This window comes from Macaca mulatta, chromosome 3 (assembly GCF_049350105.2).
Source record: "Macaca mulatta isolate MMU2019108-1 chromosome 3, T2T-MMU8v2.0, whole genome shotgun sequence".
Taxonomy (NCBI): Eukaryota; Metazoa; Chordata; class Mammalia; order Primates; family Cercopithecidae; genus Macaca; species Macaca mulatta.
Window position 1 is genome coordinate 49,592,084 of NC_133408.1, and position 18,470 is coordinate 49,610,553.

General features: G+C 54.8%; 1 protein-coding gene across 18 annotated transcripts in view; it reads left to right on the forward strand.

The window, feature by feature from the left end:
• Window positions 1-17,034, forward strand: part of SH2B2 (SH2B adaptor protein 2) — a 38,142-nt gene extending 21,108 nt beyond the window's left edge. For 11 of the 18 annotated variants that reach the window (XM_015134545.3, XM_077996503.1, XM_077996515.1 and 8 more), the window contains 7 exons: window positions 1,710-1,811; window positions 3,805-3,896; window positions 9,608-9,699; window positions 9,784-9,954; window positions 12,582-12,790; window positions 15,592-15,763; window positions 16,619-17,034. In XM_015134545.3, the coding sequence (XP_014990031.3) occupies window positions 1,710-1,811; window positions 3,805-3,896; window positions 9,608-9,699; window positions 9,784-9,954; window positions 12,582-12,790; window positions 15,592-15,763; window positions 16,619-16,953 (1,173 nt within the window). In that variant the 3' untranslated portion in view covers window positions 16,954-17,034. The remainder of the gene's footprint in view (window positions 1-1,709; window positions 1,812-3,804; window positions 3,897-9,607; window positions 9,700-9,783; window positions 9,955-12,581; window positions 12,791-15,591; window positions 15,764-16,618) is intronic. The other 7 variants (XM_077996502.1, XM_077996504.1, XM_028845624.2 and 4 more) reach the window with 1 other exon arrangement.
• The last annotated feature ends 1,436 nt before the right edge of the window (window positions 17,035-18,470 follow it).

The window sequence follows — 18,470 nt, forward strand, 5'->3', positions numbered from 1 at the left end:
GTGATGTAATCTCGGCTCACTGCAACCTGCACCTCCCGGGTTCAAGTGATTCTCTTGCCTCAGCCTCCCAAGTAGCTGGGATTACAGGCGCACACCACCACGCCTGGCTAATTTTTATATTTCTAGTAGAGATGGGGTTTCACCATGTTGCCCAGGCTGGCCTCGAATTCCTGACCTCAAGTCATCCTCCTTGGCCTCCCAAAGTGCTGAAATTACAGGTGTGAGCCACTACACCCAGCCAAGACCAGCATTTTTTAAAAAGTGAACTAGAATAGAAGAGAAAATATCACACTCTATCACACACAGGAAGGGTAACTGTTTTCTGGTGAGATGTTTGCTTCAGAGATATTTTTACCTGCGTGTGTGTGTACTGGGCCCCAGTGTTAAGTGTATTTCTCACAATGGGTCAAGGTCAAAAATAAGAAAACCACAGATCTCGTGGGTGTATCAGGCAGCCCAGGTGGGGTTCTCTCCTCAAGGCTGGGAGGTAGGAGGCTCAGATGTCAATTCTGGTTCTGTCCTGGACTTGCTAGGTGACTATAGGAGGAGTTCCTTTTTTTTTTTTTTTTTTTTTTTGAGGCAGGATCTCTCTCTTGTCACCCAGGCGGGAGTATAGTGGTACCGTCATAGCTTATTGCAGCCTCGACCTCCCCCGATCAAGTGATCCTTCCACCTCAGCCTCCCAAGTAGCTGGAACTACAGGTGCACATGCCACCATACTCAACTAAGTTTTTTGGTCTCTCTTTTTATTTATTTTTTTTCTGTAAGACAGAGTTTCGTTCTTGTTGCCCAGGCTGGAGCGCAGTGGCGCGATCTCAGCTCACCGCAACCTCCACCTCCCAGGTTCAAGCGATTCTCCTGCCTCAGCCTCCCGGGTAGCTGGGACTATAGGCATGCACCACCACCCCCGGCTAATTTTGGGTTTTTTGTTTGTTTGTTTTTTGTTTTTTGTTTTTTTGAGACGGAGTCTTGCTCTGTCGCCCAGGCTGGAGTGCAGTGGCCCGATCTCAGCTCACTGCAAGCTCCACCTCCCAGATTACCCATTCTCCTGCCTCAGCCTCCCGAATAGCCGGGACTACAGGTGCCTGCCACCTCGCCCGGCTAATTTTTTGTATTTTTAGTAGAGACAGGGTTTCACCGTGTTAGCCAGGATGGCCTCGATCTCCTGACCTCGTGATCTGCCTGCCTCAGCCTCCCAAAGTGCTGGGATTACAGGCGTGAGCCACCACGCCTGGCCAAATTTTGTTTTTTTTTTTTAGTAGAGATGCAGTTTCTCCATGTTTGTCAGGCTGGTCTCAAACTCCTGACTTCAGGTGATCTGCGTGCCTTGGCCTCCCAAAGTGCTGGGAATATAGGTGTGAGCCACCACGCCCGGCCCGTTTTTGGGTCTTGAGTAAAGATACGGTCCCACTATGTTGTCCAGGCTGTCCTTGAACTGCTGGACTCCGACCATCCTCCTGCCTCGGCCTCCCAAAGTGCTAGGATTACAGGCATGAGCCACCACACCTAGCCAGGAAAAATTTATTTCTTGTTTCAAAGAAATGCCTTCCTCAATTTCCCCATCTGTGAAATGGGGATTGGGACACCTCTGTACCAGGGTGGCTGTGGCAGTCTATTTGAGGGCCACTCTAATGCCTGGCAGCGGGGAGGGAATGGAGAAGGCGTCAGGAAATGCTGGGGCCACTGACTGTCCTTCTTCTGGCCCCCAGGCCTCCAGGCCCAAGGTCAGCATCCCACTGTCAGCCATCATTGAGGTCCGCACCACCATGCCCCTGGAAATGCCAGAGAAGGACAACACGTTCGTGCTCAAGGTGAGGTCTCACCCCTAATCCCAGAGATCCTCCAGCTGCCCCAGGCCACCTCCCCTTTGGGTGCTACAGTTCCATAGGGGAGCAAGGGGAAGGAGCCTAAGGCAGGACGGTAGTGGGAGGGAGCCCTGGTGTGGGGGGGTCCCCAGACCCTATGACAGATGCCTAGTACATAGCTAAGACTTGAGTCTCGGCTCCACAGCCAAGTGCCCCAGGCGTTGCCCAACATCTGGGCCCCTTGCTCCCATTTACCCCGGGCCTGGGCGAAGCTCATCAGTTTCACTTCCTGCCCTCCCTTCCCCCACTGGAGCCAGCACACACCCACCCCACTGGTGGCCAGCCGGCAGCAGTTATACAAATGTTCCCGTCCCAGGGCACTGGAGTGTGGGAACCGGGCGGTCTCCCACAGAGGGCACAAAGGCATCGAGGGTGGGCGGGGAGGCACCCCGGTGGGTCTAGAGGCAGCCCATCCTTTTCCCAGGCCCCACACCGCACGCCAGGGTGGCCTGCAGGGGTTTCTGAGGACACGGCTCCAGGCTGCCAGAGCTGTGGTCCCTGGGACTCCGCAAAGGATCAGAGGGTGTTGATGAAGCAGGGTCCCCCTGGGATGCCTGGTCCCACCCACTCACCCTGCATGAAGCCCTCACCCTCTTCTCCCGGCTTCTGGTTGTGTTTGTGTTTGTACCCGTTCCCATTTGTTTAGTCACGACTCGCTTTTTCGTTTAACAAATGTTTACCAACCCCGGACCCTGAGTCATGCCAGGCTAGGGGCTGGGGACACAGTCCCTGCCCACCTGGTACCCTCTAAACTGCCGATCGTGCATGACAGCCCTGAGGCAGAGGGGCTCGCCTGCCTCAATTTCCCCATCTGTTCAAAGAGGGATTAAAGGCAGTCTCCAAGAACCCACCCAACTCTGTCATCCTGGGAGTCCAACAACTACATTGTTTGGTTTTTTGTTTATTTGTTTGGAGATGGATCTCACTCTGTCCCCCAGGTTGGAGTGCAATGGCGCGATCTTGGCTCACTACGACCTCCTCCTCCCAGTCTCAGGCGATCCTTCCATCTCATTCTCCTGAGTAGCTGGGACCAAAGGCACATGCCACCATGCTTGGCTAATTTCTGTATTTTTGGAAGAGACGGGGTTTTGCCATGTTGCCTAGGCTGGCCTCGAACTCCTGAGCTCAGGAGATCTGCCCGCCTAAGCCTCTCACAGTGCTAGATTACAGGTGTGAGCCACCACGCCCAGCCCAGCGACTACATTTTGACAGAGGCACACCACCGGAAGCCGACAGCACGGGACCTGGGTGTCCCAGAGACCTGGGTTCAGGCCCTGGCCCTGCCACTGGCTGCTGTGTGACTTTGAGCAAGTTCCTTGGCCTCTCTGAATCTTGGTCTTCTCATCTATAAAATGGGAGAAATGGCTCCCCTCCCTCACAGGGCCGTTGGGAGTTGTTGAGCAGAGTGCAGGGTTATGCTCTGGGCCTGGCCCCAGCAGGGATGTCCCCTGCCCTCTTCCCCTTCACAGGCTGCATATCTCAAGCACATGGCCATGCTGGTAGAACTCCAGGCACTAAGACATGCAAGGCACCCTACTCAGTGTGCCTCTCCACTCAACTTGAACCTCATCCCTGCGGTGCCAGGGCATGGGCTGGGGATGCTGGGCCACCCATCCCTCCCCCCACCAGCATGGCCTCCTCAGAGGCTGCGTCTCCAAGGCAGAGGAGCTGAGATCAGTGAGGCGGGACATATCCCCAGTGGGGAGGCCCAGGAGGGAGGGAGCGCAGAGTGTGAGCTGCAGGCTGTACCACCAGGTCCCTGGCCTGAGTTCCGGGTGGTGCCCGATGGTGAACCCCACTGTCTTTCCTGCTGCTTATGCCCTTGAGCCCTGCTGTGGGAGCGGGGGATGAGCCATTTGAGCCATTCTGGCCCTGTGTCCTGTAGTCCAGAGCCTGTCTACTGACCGTGTTCTGGATTCCCGGCCACCTTCCTCCCCAGGTAGAGAATGGAGCTGAGTACATCCTGGAGACCATCGACTCTCTGCAGAAGCACTCGTGGGTAGCCGACATCCAGGGCTGCGTGGACCCCGGGTGAGTGTCCAAGTGGCCCAAGGATGGGTGGACAGGCTGGGTGTGTCCTTGGTCCAGCCTTCACCAGGAGCAGCTTTCTAGCAGGGCAGGAGCTTAGCTTGAGAAACGAGCAATTCAATGTGATTCAGGTTGGTGCCAGCCAGGATCACCCTCCTTTAAAATACCTGCTACCTCCAATCCCCAGCAGGCTCTGTGAGGCCTGCTCTATGGGGCCAGGGCCTGGGGACCTGGAAGGAAGTTGGACCAAGTCTTGTCTTCACCTCAGGAGAGCCTCAGAGCACTGGGAGTTGGGCAGAGATGGGAGTGAGTCCCCAAAGGGCTGGGGGCCTGGTGCAGTGGCTCACACCTGTGACCCCAACACTTTGGGAGGTTGAGCTGGGAGGACCGCTTGAGCCCAGGAGTTCAAAACCAGCCTGGGCAACATAGCCAGACCCTCCTTTTTTTTTTTTTTTTTTTTTTTTGAGACAGGGTTTTGCTCTGTTGCCCAGGCTGGAGTGCAATGGTGTGATCTTGGCTCACTGCAACCTCCGCCTCCAGGGTTCAAGGGATTCTCCTGCCTCAGCCTCCCGAGTAGCTGTGATTACAGGTGCCCACCACCATGCCCAGCTGATTTTTATATTTTTAGTAGAGATGAGGTTTCATCGTGTTGGCCAGGCTGGTCTCAAACTACAGACCTCAAGTGATCCACCCACCTTAGCCTCCCAAAGTGCCGGGATTACAGGCATGAGCCACTGTGCCCAGCCAACCCTGTCTCTTAAAATAAGAAAAATAAAAAGAGCTGGAGAGAGGCTCCTAACCCAGCTCTGGGCTCAGGGAAGGGTTGCTGGTAGGTGTGCTTACCTAACCCGAGGCTTAAATAAAGAGTGGACCAACGCTAGGGAGAGGAGGATGGGAGAGGGCAGAGAGAACAGCCCAGCAAAAAGAGTGGAAATGGAACTGGGCACGGTGGCATGCATCTGTTATCCCAGCTACTCTGGAGGCTGAGGCTGGAGGATCGCTTGAGCCCAAGATTTGGAGGCTACAGTGATACAGGACTGCACCACTGCACTCCAGCCTGGGCAACAGAGCAAGACCCTAACTCTTAAAAAATAATAATAAAAATTTGGCCAGGGCTAGGCACAGTGGCTCACACCTGTAATCCCAGCACTTTGGGGAGCCGAGGCAGGCAAATCTCCTGAGGTCAGGAGTTTGAGACCAGCCTGGCCAACATGGTGAAACCCCATCTCTACTAAAAATACAAAAATTAGCTAGGCATGGTGGCGGGCATCTGTAATCCCAGCTACTCGAGAGGCTGAGGCAGAAGAATCGCTTGAACCCGGGAGGCAGAGGTTGCAGTGAGCTGAGATTGTGCCATTGCACTGCAGCCTGAGTGACAGAGCCAGACTCTGTCTCAAAATAATAATAATTTTAAAAGGTGTGGAAGTGTACAGGCACCTGGGACTTGCAGGGAACATCAAGGCCTTTGGGGTAGCCAGTGAGGAGGAGGTTTTGATGAGAGCTCAGGAAACGGGTAGGTCAGGGACAATGGGAGCCATGGCGGGTAATAAGCAGAGGGCACTTATGGTCAGCTGTGAACAGGAAGAGCAGCAAGAAGGTTGGCTCCACCGTCCAGGAGAGATGCCAGGCCAGGAGTAGGAGGGACAGGCAGCCTGACACGCTGAGCAATTGGCAGCAGCTCTGCTGGCTAATGGGGTGAGCCAAGCCCCCGGGGGAAGGGCCGCTGCTTTCTAATTAACAGCTTCATTTAAAGAAACACAATTAAGGTCCTGGGCGCCTCCCAGGCCCTGATCCACAAAGTGGTTGGAATCCCTCCGCCGCCGCCCTCCGGACCATCTGCTCTGCAGACTCTTTCCCTAGCCCCTGTGAAGGTGAACCTCACTTGGTGGAATTTTCGAGCTGGCAGGGTCCCAGACACCTCGTGTCACAGACGGGGCGAGAACCCTTCCCACCCTCTGAGGGTCTCCACGGGATCCCAGGAGGAGCCCAGCCCCTCAGGGATAGTGGGCAGGGATCATGAGCCCTCAGCGGGGACTGTACCCACTTGGTGGTATCCGGGCCACGAGAGAACCTTCCCCTTGGCTTTCTGAAGTTTCAGTGGAAAATCAATTTTGCAAAAGGCAGATAAACAAGAGAAAAGGCATACAAATTTATTTATTTATTTTTATTTTGTTATTTTATTTTTTAGAGGTAGGGCCTTGCTCTGTCGCCCAGGCTGGTGTACAGTGGTGCAATCAAGCTCACTGCAGCCTCGACCTCCTGGGCTCAAGCGATCCGCCTGCCTCAGCCTCCCAAGTAACTGGGACTATAGGCACATGCCACGAGGACTGGCTAATTGTTTTTTTTTTTTTTTTTTTTGAGACAGAGTCTTGCTCTATCATCCAGGCTGGAGTACAGTGGCACAATCTCAGCTCACTGCAACCTCCACCTTCCAAGTTCAAGCAATTCTCCTGCCTCAGCTTCCTGAGTGGCTGAGATTATAGGTGCCTGCCACCATGCCCAGCTAATTTTTGTAATTTTAGTCGAGACAGGGTTTCCCCATGGTGGTCAGGCTGGTCTCAAACACTTGACCTCAGGTGATCTGCCAACCTCATCATCCCAAAGTGCTGGGATTACAGGTGTGAGCCACTGCACCCAGCCTAATTTTTTTTTTTTTTAAGAGATGGGTAATCCCAGCACTTTGGGAGGCCAAGGCGGGCGGATCACGAGGTCAGCAGATCGAGACCATCCTAGCTAACACGGTGAAACCCCGTCTCTACTAAAAATACAAAAAATTAGCCGGACGTGGTGGCAGGCACCTGTAGTCCCAGCTACTCAGGAGGCTGAGGCAGGAGAATGGCGTGAACCCGGGAGGCGGAGCTTGCAGCAAGCTGAGATCCGGCCACTGCACTCCAGCCTGGGTGACAGAGAGAGACTCCGTCTCAAAAAAAAAAAAAAAGAGAGATGGGGTCTTGCTACATTGCCCAGGCTGGTCTTAAATTCCTGGATTCAAGGGACCCACCTGCCTCAACCTCCCAAAGCACTGGGATTACAGGCATGAGCCATAGTGCTTAGCTGTACAAGGCAGATTAATAGGAGAAAAAGCATGTAAATTTATTTAACATGTATACATAAGAGCCTTCAGAATGAAGACTCAAAGATACAGGGGAGGGCCGGGCGTCGTGGCTCACACCTGTAATCTCAGCACTTTGGGAGGCTGAGGCAGGCAGATCACCTGAGGTCAAGAGTTCAAGACCAGCCTGGCTGACATGAGGAAACCCCGTCTCTACTAAAAATACAAAAATTAGCCGGAGGTGGTGGCAGGCCCGCTGTGATCCCAGCTACTTGGGAGGCTAAGACAGGAGAATCACTTGAACCTGGGAGGCAGAGGTTGCAGCGAGCTGAGATCACACCACTGCACTCTACTGGGTGACAAAAAAAAAAAAAAAAAAGGCCAGGTATGGTGACTCACACCTGTAATCCCATTACTTTGGGAGGCCGAGGCAGGCGGATCACGAAGTCGGGAGTTTGAGACCACCTTGGCCAACATGGTGAAACCCTGTTTCTACTAAAAATACAAAAAGTAGCTGGGTATGGTGATGGGCGCCTGCAATCCCACCTACTTGGGAGGCTGTAGCAGAAGAATCGCTTGAACCTGGGAGACAGGGGTTGCAGTGAGCTGAGATCGTGCCTCTGCACTCCAGCCTGGACAACAGAGTGAGACTCTCTCTCTCAAAAAAAAAAGATACAGGAAAATGGTCCATTTTTATGCTTAGGTTCAGCAAAGTATAGACAGCGGTGTAGAAAGAGGATTGGACACAAAGGGCGGGATCTGAAGGGAACAGACTGAGCGGGGGACCCAGCCAGGCCTGTCTGTCTAGATTTTTCTTGGCCTCTCTGAACAGCATTCCTTCTGGGTGTGGGACAGAACCCTATCTTGAATGGGGGTTTTATGACCTACAGTCAAACCAGGTAGATTGGGTAATTTCTTTCATTCTTTTTTTCTTGTTTGCTTTCCTTTCCTTCTTTCCTTTCTTTCTTTCTTTCCTTTTGTTTTTACTTTTTTTTCTGTTCTGTTGCCCAAGGTGGAGGGCAGTGGCATGATCACAGCTCACTGCAGCCTCCAATTCCTAGACTCCATTGATCCTCCTGCCTCACCGCCACGCCCAGCTAATGTTTTTTTTATTAAGACGGGGTTCTCAGGGCCAAGTGTGGTGGCTCATGCCTATAATCCCAACGCTTTAGGAGGCTGAGGCGGATGGATCACCTGAGGTTGGGAGTTCGAGATCAGGCTGGCCAACATGGAGAAACCCGGATCACCTGAGGTTGGGAGTTCAAGATCAGGCTGGCCAACATGGAGAAACCCCGTCTCTATTAAAAATACAAAATTAGCTGGGCGTGGTGGTGCATGCCTGTAATTCCAGCTACTCGGAGGAGACTGAGGCAGGAGAATCACTTGAACCCTCGGGAGGCAGAGGTTGCAGTGAGCCAGGATTGCACCATTGCGCTCCAGCCTGGGCACCAAGAGCAAAACTCTGTCTCAAAAAAAAAAAAAAGGTTCTCGCAGCCGGGTGCAGTGGCTCACGCCTGTAATCCCCACGCTCTGGGAGGCCAAGGTGGGTAGATCACCAGTTCAAGACCAGCATGGCCAACATGGTGAAACCCTGTCTCTACAAAAAATACAAAAAAAAAAAAAAATTAGCCAGGCATGGTGGTGCATGCTTGTGATCCCAGCTACTGAGGAAGCTGAGGCAGGAGAATTGCTTGAACCAGGGAGGCGGAGGTTGCGGTGAGCTGAGATCGTGCCACTGCACTCTAGCCTGGGCAATAGAGCAAGACTCCATTTCAGAAAAAAAAAAAAAAAAAGATGGGGATCTCGCTATGTTGCCCAAGCTGATTTCAAACTCCTGGCCTCAAATGATCCTCCCACTTTAGCCTCCCAGAGTGCTAGGATTACAAACATGAGCCACCATGCCTGGCTGGATAATTTCTCTATGACAAGTTTTTACATAGAATATTTTTAAGTTGGCCAGGCGCAGTAGCTCACACCTGTATTTCCAGCATTTTGGGAGGACAAGGCAGGCGAATCACGAGGTCAGGAGTTCAAGACTAGCCTGGCCAACATAGTGAAACCTCATCTCTACTAAAAATACAAAAAAAATTAGCCAGGCATGGTGGCGGGCGCCTGTAATCCCAGCTACTCAGGAGGCTGAGGCAGGAGAATCGATTGAACCCAGGAGGCAGAGGCTGCAGTGAGCCAAGATCATACCACTATTCCAGCCCTGGCAACAGAGTGAGACTCATCTCAAAAAAAAAGAATATTTTTAGGTTTTATGACTACGTTTTGGAAAAAGGGGTTCTGGTTTCTGTGACCCACCTTGGGAAAGAGGGACTTCCGTTTCTCTGGTGCCTCTGGGGAGAAGAGGATTGAGAGACAGGTAGGCAGGAGAAGGTCAGAGAAAAACATTTTTGTTTCTGAGGCTGCTGCTGAGGACTTTATTTTGGGGTATTGTTTTCTGAGCCCCAACAGTGGCCTGGTCAATCACATGGTGGCTACAGAGCCAGCGGAGGGTGGGACAGAGGGACGGGACATGGAGGCAGAGAGAGGTGACCAGAGCCAGGAGGGCTACATGCTGGGCCATGGGACTGCCAGCCACTGCCTGGCCACGTAAGCAGCCTGTGGTTTGGGTCCAAGTCCCACAGCAGGACATGGCTTCCATTTCTTGTCTCTACAGTGACAGTGAGGAAGACACCGAGCTCTCCTGTACCCGAGGAGGCTGTCTAGCCAGCCGCGTGGCCTCCTGCAGCTGTGAGCTCCTGACTGATGGTAGGTAGGGGGACAGGGTTGGAGGAGGGGCACACGCAGGGTGGACAGATAAAGATACATGTGTCTCACCTGCCATTTCCCCAGCAGTTGACCTACCCCGGCCCCCAGAGACGACAGCCACGGGTGCAGTGGTGACAGCCCCCCACAGCCGAGGTCGAGATGCCGTCAGAGAGTCCCTGATCCACGTCCCACTAGAGACCTTTCTGCAGACCCTGGAATCCCCGGGCGGCAGCGGCAGTGACAGCAATAACACAGGTGCCAGTGGGGACAGCCTGCTCTTCCCACACCACCTCTCCTGGACCCCCATCCCTAGCCATGGCCACCCGTGGGCTCCCTAAACCTTGCTAAGCCCCAGAAGCTGTGACATCTCATCCCCCTGGGTCCTTCACACATCTCCGAAGTACTTCTGGCTTTTGTAGACTGGTCTAGGAACCTGGCCCCTCCCACTGGACCCAGTTTCAATAGAAAATGTTCACAGGGGCCGGGCACAGTGGCTCACACCTGAAATCCCAACACTTTGGGAGGCCAAGGCGGGCGGATCACCTGAGGTCAGGAGTTCGAGACCAGCCTGGCTAACATGGCAAAACCCCATCGCTACGAAAAATACAAAAATTAGCCGGGAGTAGTAGTGCACACATGTAGTCCCAGCTACTCAGGAGGCTGAGGCAGGAGAATCACTTGAATCTGGGAGGCGGAGGTTGCAGTGAGCCAAGATCACGCCACTGCACTCCAGCCTGGCAACAGAGTGAGACTCTATCTCAAAAAAAAAAAGAAAAAGAAAAAGAAAGAAAAGAAAATACTCACAGGGCCTGGGTGCAGTGTCTCACACCTGTAATCCCAGCCGGGGCTTTGGGATGCTGGGGATCACTTGAAGCCCGGAGTTTGAGACTAGCATAGACAACATAGCAAGACCCTATCTGCACAAAATTTTTGAGACAGAGTCTCACTTTATTGCCCATGCTGGAATGCAGTAGCGGATCATAACTCACTGCAACCTCCACCCCTGAGTTCAAGCGATTCTCCTGTCTCAGCCTCCCGAGTAGCTGAGAATACAGGCACCCGCCACCACGCCTGGCTCATTTTTGTATTTTTAGTAGAGATGGCGGTTTTGCCATGTTGGCTAGGCTGGTCTTGAACTCCTGACCTCAAGTGATCCTCCTGCCTTGACCTCCCAAAGTGCTGGAGTTACAGGCGTAAGCCACCATGCCCGGCCACAAACATTTTTTTTTAATTATCTGGGCAGGTTGGTACACACCAACCTGCCTGTAGGTTGGTGTGCCTGTAGTCCCAGCTACTTGGGAGGCCGAGGTGCGAGGATCACTTGAGGCCAGGAGGTCGAGGCTACAGTGAGCTGTGATCACACCATTGCACTCCAGCCTGGGCAACAGAGAGAGACCCTATAAAAAAAAAAAAAGAAAAAAAAAAAAAGAAAAGAAAAGAAAGAGAAAAGAAAAGAAGAAAGGACGGAGGGAGGAAGGGAAGGAAGGGGCTCACAGAAAAGGGTCCAGAGGGTTGGAATCAGGGGTTGGGAACAGGCGACTGGATTTGTTCCTAAGTTTGTTGATGACTTACAGAGCAACTCCAGGATAGTCCTTCACACCTCTATGCCTCAGTTTACCTCATAGACGTCACCATTGGGTTGGGTCAGCTCCCTGCCCAACTCTAAAATTATTCCGGCTGGGCACAGTGGCTCACACCTGTAATCTCAGCACTTCAAGAAGCCAAGGCAGGAGGATCGTTTGAGCCCAGGACTTCCAGACTAGTCTGGGCAACAAAGCAAGACTCTGTCTCTACAAAAAATAAAAATTAGCCAGGCATTGTGACACAAGCTTGTAGTCCTAGCTACACAGGAGGCTGAGGTGGGAGGATTGCTTGAGCCCAGGAGGCCAAGGCTGCAGTGAGCTATGGTTGTGCCATTGGACTTCAGCCTGGGTGACGGAGCAAGACCCTATCTCAAAAAATAAGTTAAATAAATAAATAAATAAAATTATTCAGCTGGGCACAGTGACTCATGCCTGTAACCCCAGCACTTTGGGAGTCCAAGACGGGCAGATTGCCTGAGCTCAGCAGTTCAAGACCGGCCTGGGCAACATGGTGAAACGCTGTCTCTACTAAAAATACAAAAATTAGCCTGGCCATAGTGATGCATGACTGTAATCCCAGATACTCAGGAGGCTGAGACCGGAGAATCACTTGAACCTGCAAGACCGAGGTTGCAGTGAGTTGAGATCACACCACTGCATTCCAGCCTGGGCAACACAGCAAGACTCTGTCTCAAACAAAAAAATATTCAGGTCAGGTGCAGTGGCTCATACCTGTAATCCCAGCACTTTGGGAGGCCAAGGCAGGAGGATTACTTGAGCCTAGGAGTTTGAGACCAGCCTGGGGAACATAGCAAGACCCCATCTCTAAAAAATAAAAAATAAGGCCGGGCACAGTGGCTTACGCCTATAATTGCAGCACTTTGGGAGGCCGAGGTGGGTGGATCATCTGAGGTCAGGAGTTCGAGATCAGCCTGACCAACATGGTGAAACCCCATCTCTACTAAAAATACAAAAATTAGTTGGGCGTGGTGGCAGGCGCCTGTAATCCCAGCTACCTGGGAGGCTGAGGCAGGAGAATTGCTTGAACCCCAGAGGCAGAGGTTACAGTGAGCCACTGGGATTGTGCCATTACACTCCAGCCTAGGCGACAAGAGCAAAACTTTGTCTCAAAAAAATTAAAAATAAAAACTAAAAACCCACAAAAATTTTAAAAATTATTCCAACAGCATTTTGCATGTAAAAAAAAAAAAAAAAGATGTCACCTCTTTTCTCACATTTATTTCTTTGTCCCCCTCTCTCCTTCCCTCCATGTTCCTCACACTGTCATCCCCACCTCAGGGGAAGAGGGTGCAGAGACAGAGCCCGAGGCTGAGCCGGAGCTGGAGCTGTCCGACTACCCCTGGTTCCACGGGACACTGTCCCGGGTCAAGGCTGCTCAACTGGTTCTGGCAGGAGGGCCCCGGAACCACGGCCTCTTCGTGATCCGCCAAAGTGAGACTCGGCCTGGGGAGTACGTGCTGACTTTCAACTTCCAGGGCAAGGCCAAGGCAAGTGTGTTGGGGGGGCTGTGAGGGTGCAGTGGCCAGCCCTGAGGGAGAGGGGTCATGGTGACCCCGGTCCTAAGGCTGTGCCTCGGAAGCAGCTGCAGGCGAAGCGGTGTGGCATGACTTCCCATGGGCCCCGCTCACCCCAGCCATGCTCCGTGAACCACCTGCGTCCCTCCTACACATCACTGAGGGACTGCAGTCAGCCCTATTTCAGCCTCTCCGTTCTCCAGAAGGGGATCTCCTAGCACTGGATCTTCTGAGGGTCTCCACCCAGAGGTCCCGCAGTGCGGGGCTGGAGCCAGCCAAGGCCCTCAGAGCCCCACCTTCTGCCCCACCCCCGCCAGACAGCCCCTCCTCCCTGCGCAGGTCAGGTCACCAACCCGAGAGGCACACACGGGCAAGCCCTAGAGACCCACCAGGGGAGGAGGTGATGGGCTGGGTGGGAGAGCTGTGCAGGGTCTGGGGGGTGGGGTTCAGCATCGGAGGGGACAGCCTGATCAGAGACCTGCAGGGGAGGGAGAATTGTGGAGGGCAAGACAGGCGGGAAGGCGATCCCAACAGCGCCCAGCTGGATCAGAGGCATGATGGTACACCCAGGCGGTGTGCTTTCAAGGAAGAGGGTTCTGTGCTATATTGACCTAAAATGCTTTGGTTTTGCTTTTGTTTTTTTTTGTTTGAGACAGTCTCGCTCTATCCTCCAGGCTGGATTGCAACAGTGCAATCTCAGCTTGTTGCAACCTCTGCTTCCCGGGTTCAAGCGATTCTTGTGCCTCAGCCTCCCAAGTAGCTGGGATTACAGACACGCACCACCACACCTGGCTAATTTTTATATTTTTAGTAGAGACGGGGTTTCACCATGTTGGCCAGGCTGGTCTCGAACTCCTGACCTCAGGTGATCCACCCACCTCGGCCTCCCAAACTGCTGGGATTACAGGCGTGAGCCACTGCGCCTGGCCTGTTGACCTGAAATTCAAAGGAAAATTTGACAGCAAAGCCGAATGATTATGGGAGGGTGCAATGTGGCCAGAGGGGGCAGGAACCTCAGTGCCCGCCCCCACATCCCAGGTTTCCGATAAGGAGACACTCAGCCCAGGCTCCTGCCAGGATGGATTTCCTGGCAGCTCCTATTAGAGGAGGGAGAACCTTAGGACTCCTGCTCTAGGCCTGCAGCTGGGGGACAGCATCTCTCTGCAGGGACCCCGGCGGCCCTAACCCCTAGTGGCCCAGTGCAGACCCTCTAGTGGCTTCTCTCCTCCGCCGGGTTGGCCCCACTGTGCAGGAGGTAGCACCTCCACCAGGGACATTTCCTTGGCAAGCAGCCACTCTTCCAGTTCCTCCGACAACCAGGTGCTTAAGGCCATCCCTGGTGACGTGCGTTTACTTCTCAGCCAGTGCTGCTCCAGGCAGCCTTCCAGAGGGCCTGGATCTGAATCATGCCCAAGCCAGAGGCTAGGATGGGGGAACACAGGGTGGGCAGGAAGCTCCTCTCCTTCCTGGAACAGGACCCAGCCTTGAACCTGCCTCTCACCTCTCTACCCAGCTGCTCTTCTCCCAGAGTGGAGATGACTGCTCCAGGCTTGATAATTGAATGGTGGGACAAAGCAGGAACCCCGGCCTCCCGCTTACATACCTCCTGGGCGGGAAGATCACTACCTTCCCAGGGGCAACTCTTTTCACCTTCACGGAATGAACGTCTGGAAGGTCTGGGCAGAAGATTGGGATGTGTCCAGCTTGCCTCTCCTCACCCCTGGGGCCCGGCTGTGCCCTGCGCAGGCTCTGCCCGGCTATGAGGCTGTGGTGGGACCCCTCTGTGCTGTTTCTCTCGGGCTGAGTCCCTGCATTGTCCTGGCAACTTATCTGCTAAGTGGCAGAGCTCACTTGCGGGACCGCCACCCTCTTCCAGGGATTGTCTGTATTTTGTTTGTTTGTTTGTTTTTTAAAGGGATGGGGGGATCTCACCATGTTGGCCAGGCTGGTCTTGAACTCCTGACCTCCAGTGATCCACTCCCCTCAGCCTCCCAAAGTGCTGGGATAACAGGCGTGAGCCACTGCACCCGGCGGATTGTCTTGTCTTTTATGTAGGTGGCCAGACCAGCTCCCCTTCCTGGGCTTGGGGCTATGTGTGTACCCTCAAACAACTCCTCTTAGCTCCCCTGTTGCCACACACACCCCAGAGATAGCCACTTTTTTCTGCAGTGGGATACATGTTGAACAAAATAGGGCTTAAGTCAGAGACCTGCGGCTCACCACTAGACACCACAGGCCTATGGTTTCTTACCCTGAGGCACCTGCCTCATGCAGGCTCTAGAGACCCAGAGAGTAGCCAGCCCTGGGGAGCTTTTCACGCCACTGGGTTTTGGCTCTGCGGGGACAGAGGCCCAACCTCTAGCCTCCTGGGCTGGGGGAACCACCCAAACAGGAGTTTTCTTCCCTGCTCTGTGCTCTGTGACCGTGGGCCAGTCACTCCCCCTCCCTGGGCCTTGGTTTTCCCATCTCTAACATGGGGGCAGTAATCCCTGTCTTCTGGCGTTAGGAGAGGATTAGAGATTAGAGGTGTGTAGGACATGGGCCCATAGTAGGGGTGTCCCAGCATGGGGACAATGCCTGATGCCTTCCATCCCAGCCTGGGTCTGTTGCCTCCATTCTCCACCCCTAGATGGAGCTCATGTGTGAGGGGCCCCCTGGCTCTGACACAGCCCCATACAGCCCCTGTGAGCTGGTCCTTCCGTCAACCCCCAAAGGCGCTTACCCAGGTGCCCATCCCCGGACCCACCCCTGACCACACCCACCTGTACCCACAGCACCTGCGCCTGTCCCTGAACGGCCACGGCCAGTGTCACGTACAGCACCTGTGGTTCCAGTCTGTGCTTGACATGCTCCGCCACTTCCACACACACCCCATCCCACTGGAGTCAGGGGGCTCGGCCGATATCACCCTTCGCAGCTATGTGCGGGCCCAGGGCCCCCCGCCAGGTAAGATGCTACCACCTGGCCCGTGTGGTTACTCAAGAAGACCCCTTTGATTACTCAAGAAGGTGGCCCCTGGGGTAGGATGAGCCCCAGGTCTCCTGTCCCACAGCCTCAGCTGTGTCCCTCCCACCCTAGCCTAGCCACAGCAGTTGCAAGCAGTCAGGTCAGCAGGAGTGGAGGCAGAAGTGGCAGCCCTGAGGCAGCCAGGTCCCTAATGATTCCTTGCAAGGGGAACGGGGTGCCCAAGAGCAGTGCAGGTGGGTGTATGGGGGTGGGGACAGGGGTGGATTGGGGCAAATGGGATGAAAGGAGCTGGGGGCATGGATTCCCAACCCCTGCACAGGGGAGGCTCAGAGCAAAGCTGTTGGAACCCAGCACTAAGGGCATGGGTGCATGTGCATGCGTGTGGTTGTGTGTGTGCATGAGTGTATGTGCAGATGTGCACGCATGTGGCCGTGTGTGTACGTTTACGTGTGCGTGTGTGGGCGAATATGCATGAGCATGTGCATTGCGTGCATGTGTATGCGTGTGCGCATATACGTGCACGTGTGTGCACGCGTGCATGGGCGCGCATGTGCTTGTGTGTGTGCTTCTGTGCGAGCGTGTGCATCATGTGTGCGTGTGTGTGTACTCCTGTGCGTGTGGCTGTATGGGCGTGCACACGCGTGGTTAGGTACGTGTATGTGTGTGTGCTCCTGTTTATGCATATGTGCGGGTGTGCGTGCATATGTGTCCGAGGACATGGGCTGCAACTCGGAAACCCGAGCGTGGGCCCTGGCCCCCGGAGGGATCCCGGCCTCCCTCCAGGATGTGGCTAGCCCAGGTCCCCACTCACTCCCTGCTGCCGCCTCGTTGCAGAGCCGGGCCCCGCGCCCCCTGCCACGCCAGCGCCCCCCGCCTGCTGGAGCGACCCGCCCGGCCAGCACTACTTCTCCAGCCTCGCCGCGGCTGCCTGCCCGCCCGCCTCGCCCTCTGACGCCGCCGGCGCCTCTTCGTCGTCCGCCTCGTCATCTTCGGCTGCGTCGGGGCCAGCCCCCACGCGCCCCGTCGAGGGCCCGCTCAGCGTGCGGAGCCGCAGCAACAGCGCTGAGCGCCTGCTGGAGGCCGTGGCCGCCGCCGCCGCTGCTGAGGAGCCCCAGGAGGCCGCGCCCGGCCGCGCGCGCGCCGTGGAGAACCAGTACTCCTTCTACTAGCCCGCGGCGCCGCCCGGGTGGGACACGCCAAGCTCTTCAGTGAAGACACGATGTTATTAAAAGCCTGTTTTAGGGACTGCACCCTGCTCTCCTGTCGTCCTTTCTCCCACGGGGAAGGCGGGGACTGCGGGGCAGCCACTCTCAGAGACCCCCGTCCAGCCCAGTGTGGCCTGACACCTGCCAGGCCCCCTTACAGCTGTGTCTCTGGTGGGACAGCTGAGGGACTCCCCATGGGCCATCCGGCAGCACCTGAAAGAGGGCCCAACAGCAAGGGTTAGGGCTTAGGATCCGGAGGGGGTTTTATTGGAGCTGTGAGGCAGAGAGATGGGGGTGGCAACAACGAGGGGTGCTGGAAAGAGAGGAGGGGGCATTCAGGACACAGGGATGAGGAGCACGCCCAAGTCATACGGAGACCTTGGATGCCAGGAGGAGGAGCCTGGGCTCCGTCTAGGAGGGTAAAGGCGTTTTGGGGCAGATCTATGAAGTCTGGCGGTGTGGACAGGGTGGCACGGCAGGATGTCTCCGTATTAGCCCTTAGGGGATTGGGCAATGGAAGAAGCTGGATTTCCCAGCTGGGTCATAGACTTAGAAGAAGCTTAAAGAGCCCTCCCACCCACCGTACTCCACCCTATTCACACCCTGCCCCACCCCGTCCCATTCCCACCCCACACCTACCCACAGGTGGAATTCCAGCTGTGGCTCCCATGACCCCAGGCTCAGGAGACACTGCCTGCTGGCAGTCCCAGCACCCCATGTTCAAGAAAGATCTTGTTCCTACTAAGCCAAACCTCTGCCTTCCCCCCAACGCCCCAGACGTGGGGTCACAGACCCATGGTCCCCTTGCCCAGGACTGGCCTTGCAGGGCTTGGGCCAGTGATGCATCCATCTTTCTTTCTTTCTCCTTCCTTCCTTCTTCCCTCCCTCCCTCCCTTCCTTCCTTCCTCTCTCTTCTCTTTGTCTCTCTCTCTTCCTTCTTTCCTTTTCTTTCTTTTTCTTTTTTGAGACAGGTGCAGTGGCGCGATCTTAGCTCACTTGCAGCCTCAACTTCCTGGGCTCAAACTATCCTCCCACCTCAGCCTCCCAAGTATCTGGGACTATAGGCGTGGCCCACCACGTCCAGCTAATTATTTTTGGTAGAGACAGGGTTTCCCCACGTTGGCCAGGCGGGTCTCAAACTCCTGAGCAATCCTGGGTGGGAGGTGATCCACCCACCTCAGCCTCCCAAAGGGCTGGGATTATAGGCATGAGCCACTGCGCCTGGCCAGTGATGCGAATTTCAGATCCCAGACATCTAAATCTCTCAGGACTGTGACTAACACAGCCTCCTCCCCATAAAAGGGGCATGAACTCCCTTGGGCGGCTCCCAGGGCTATCAGCCACCCGGTCCCCATGCACAAAATCACCAGGAAGTGACAGAGCAGGGCTCCCTGCTGCCACCATGGTGAGGGAAGAATACAAATTCAGCGATCAGGAGAGCACCCTGCTAGCTCTGCTTCCAGCACCTCCATTCAGTTGTG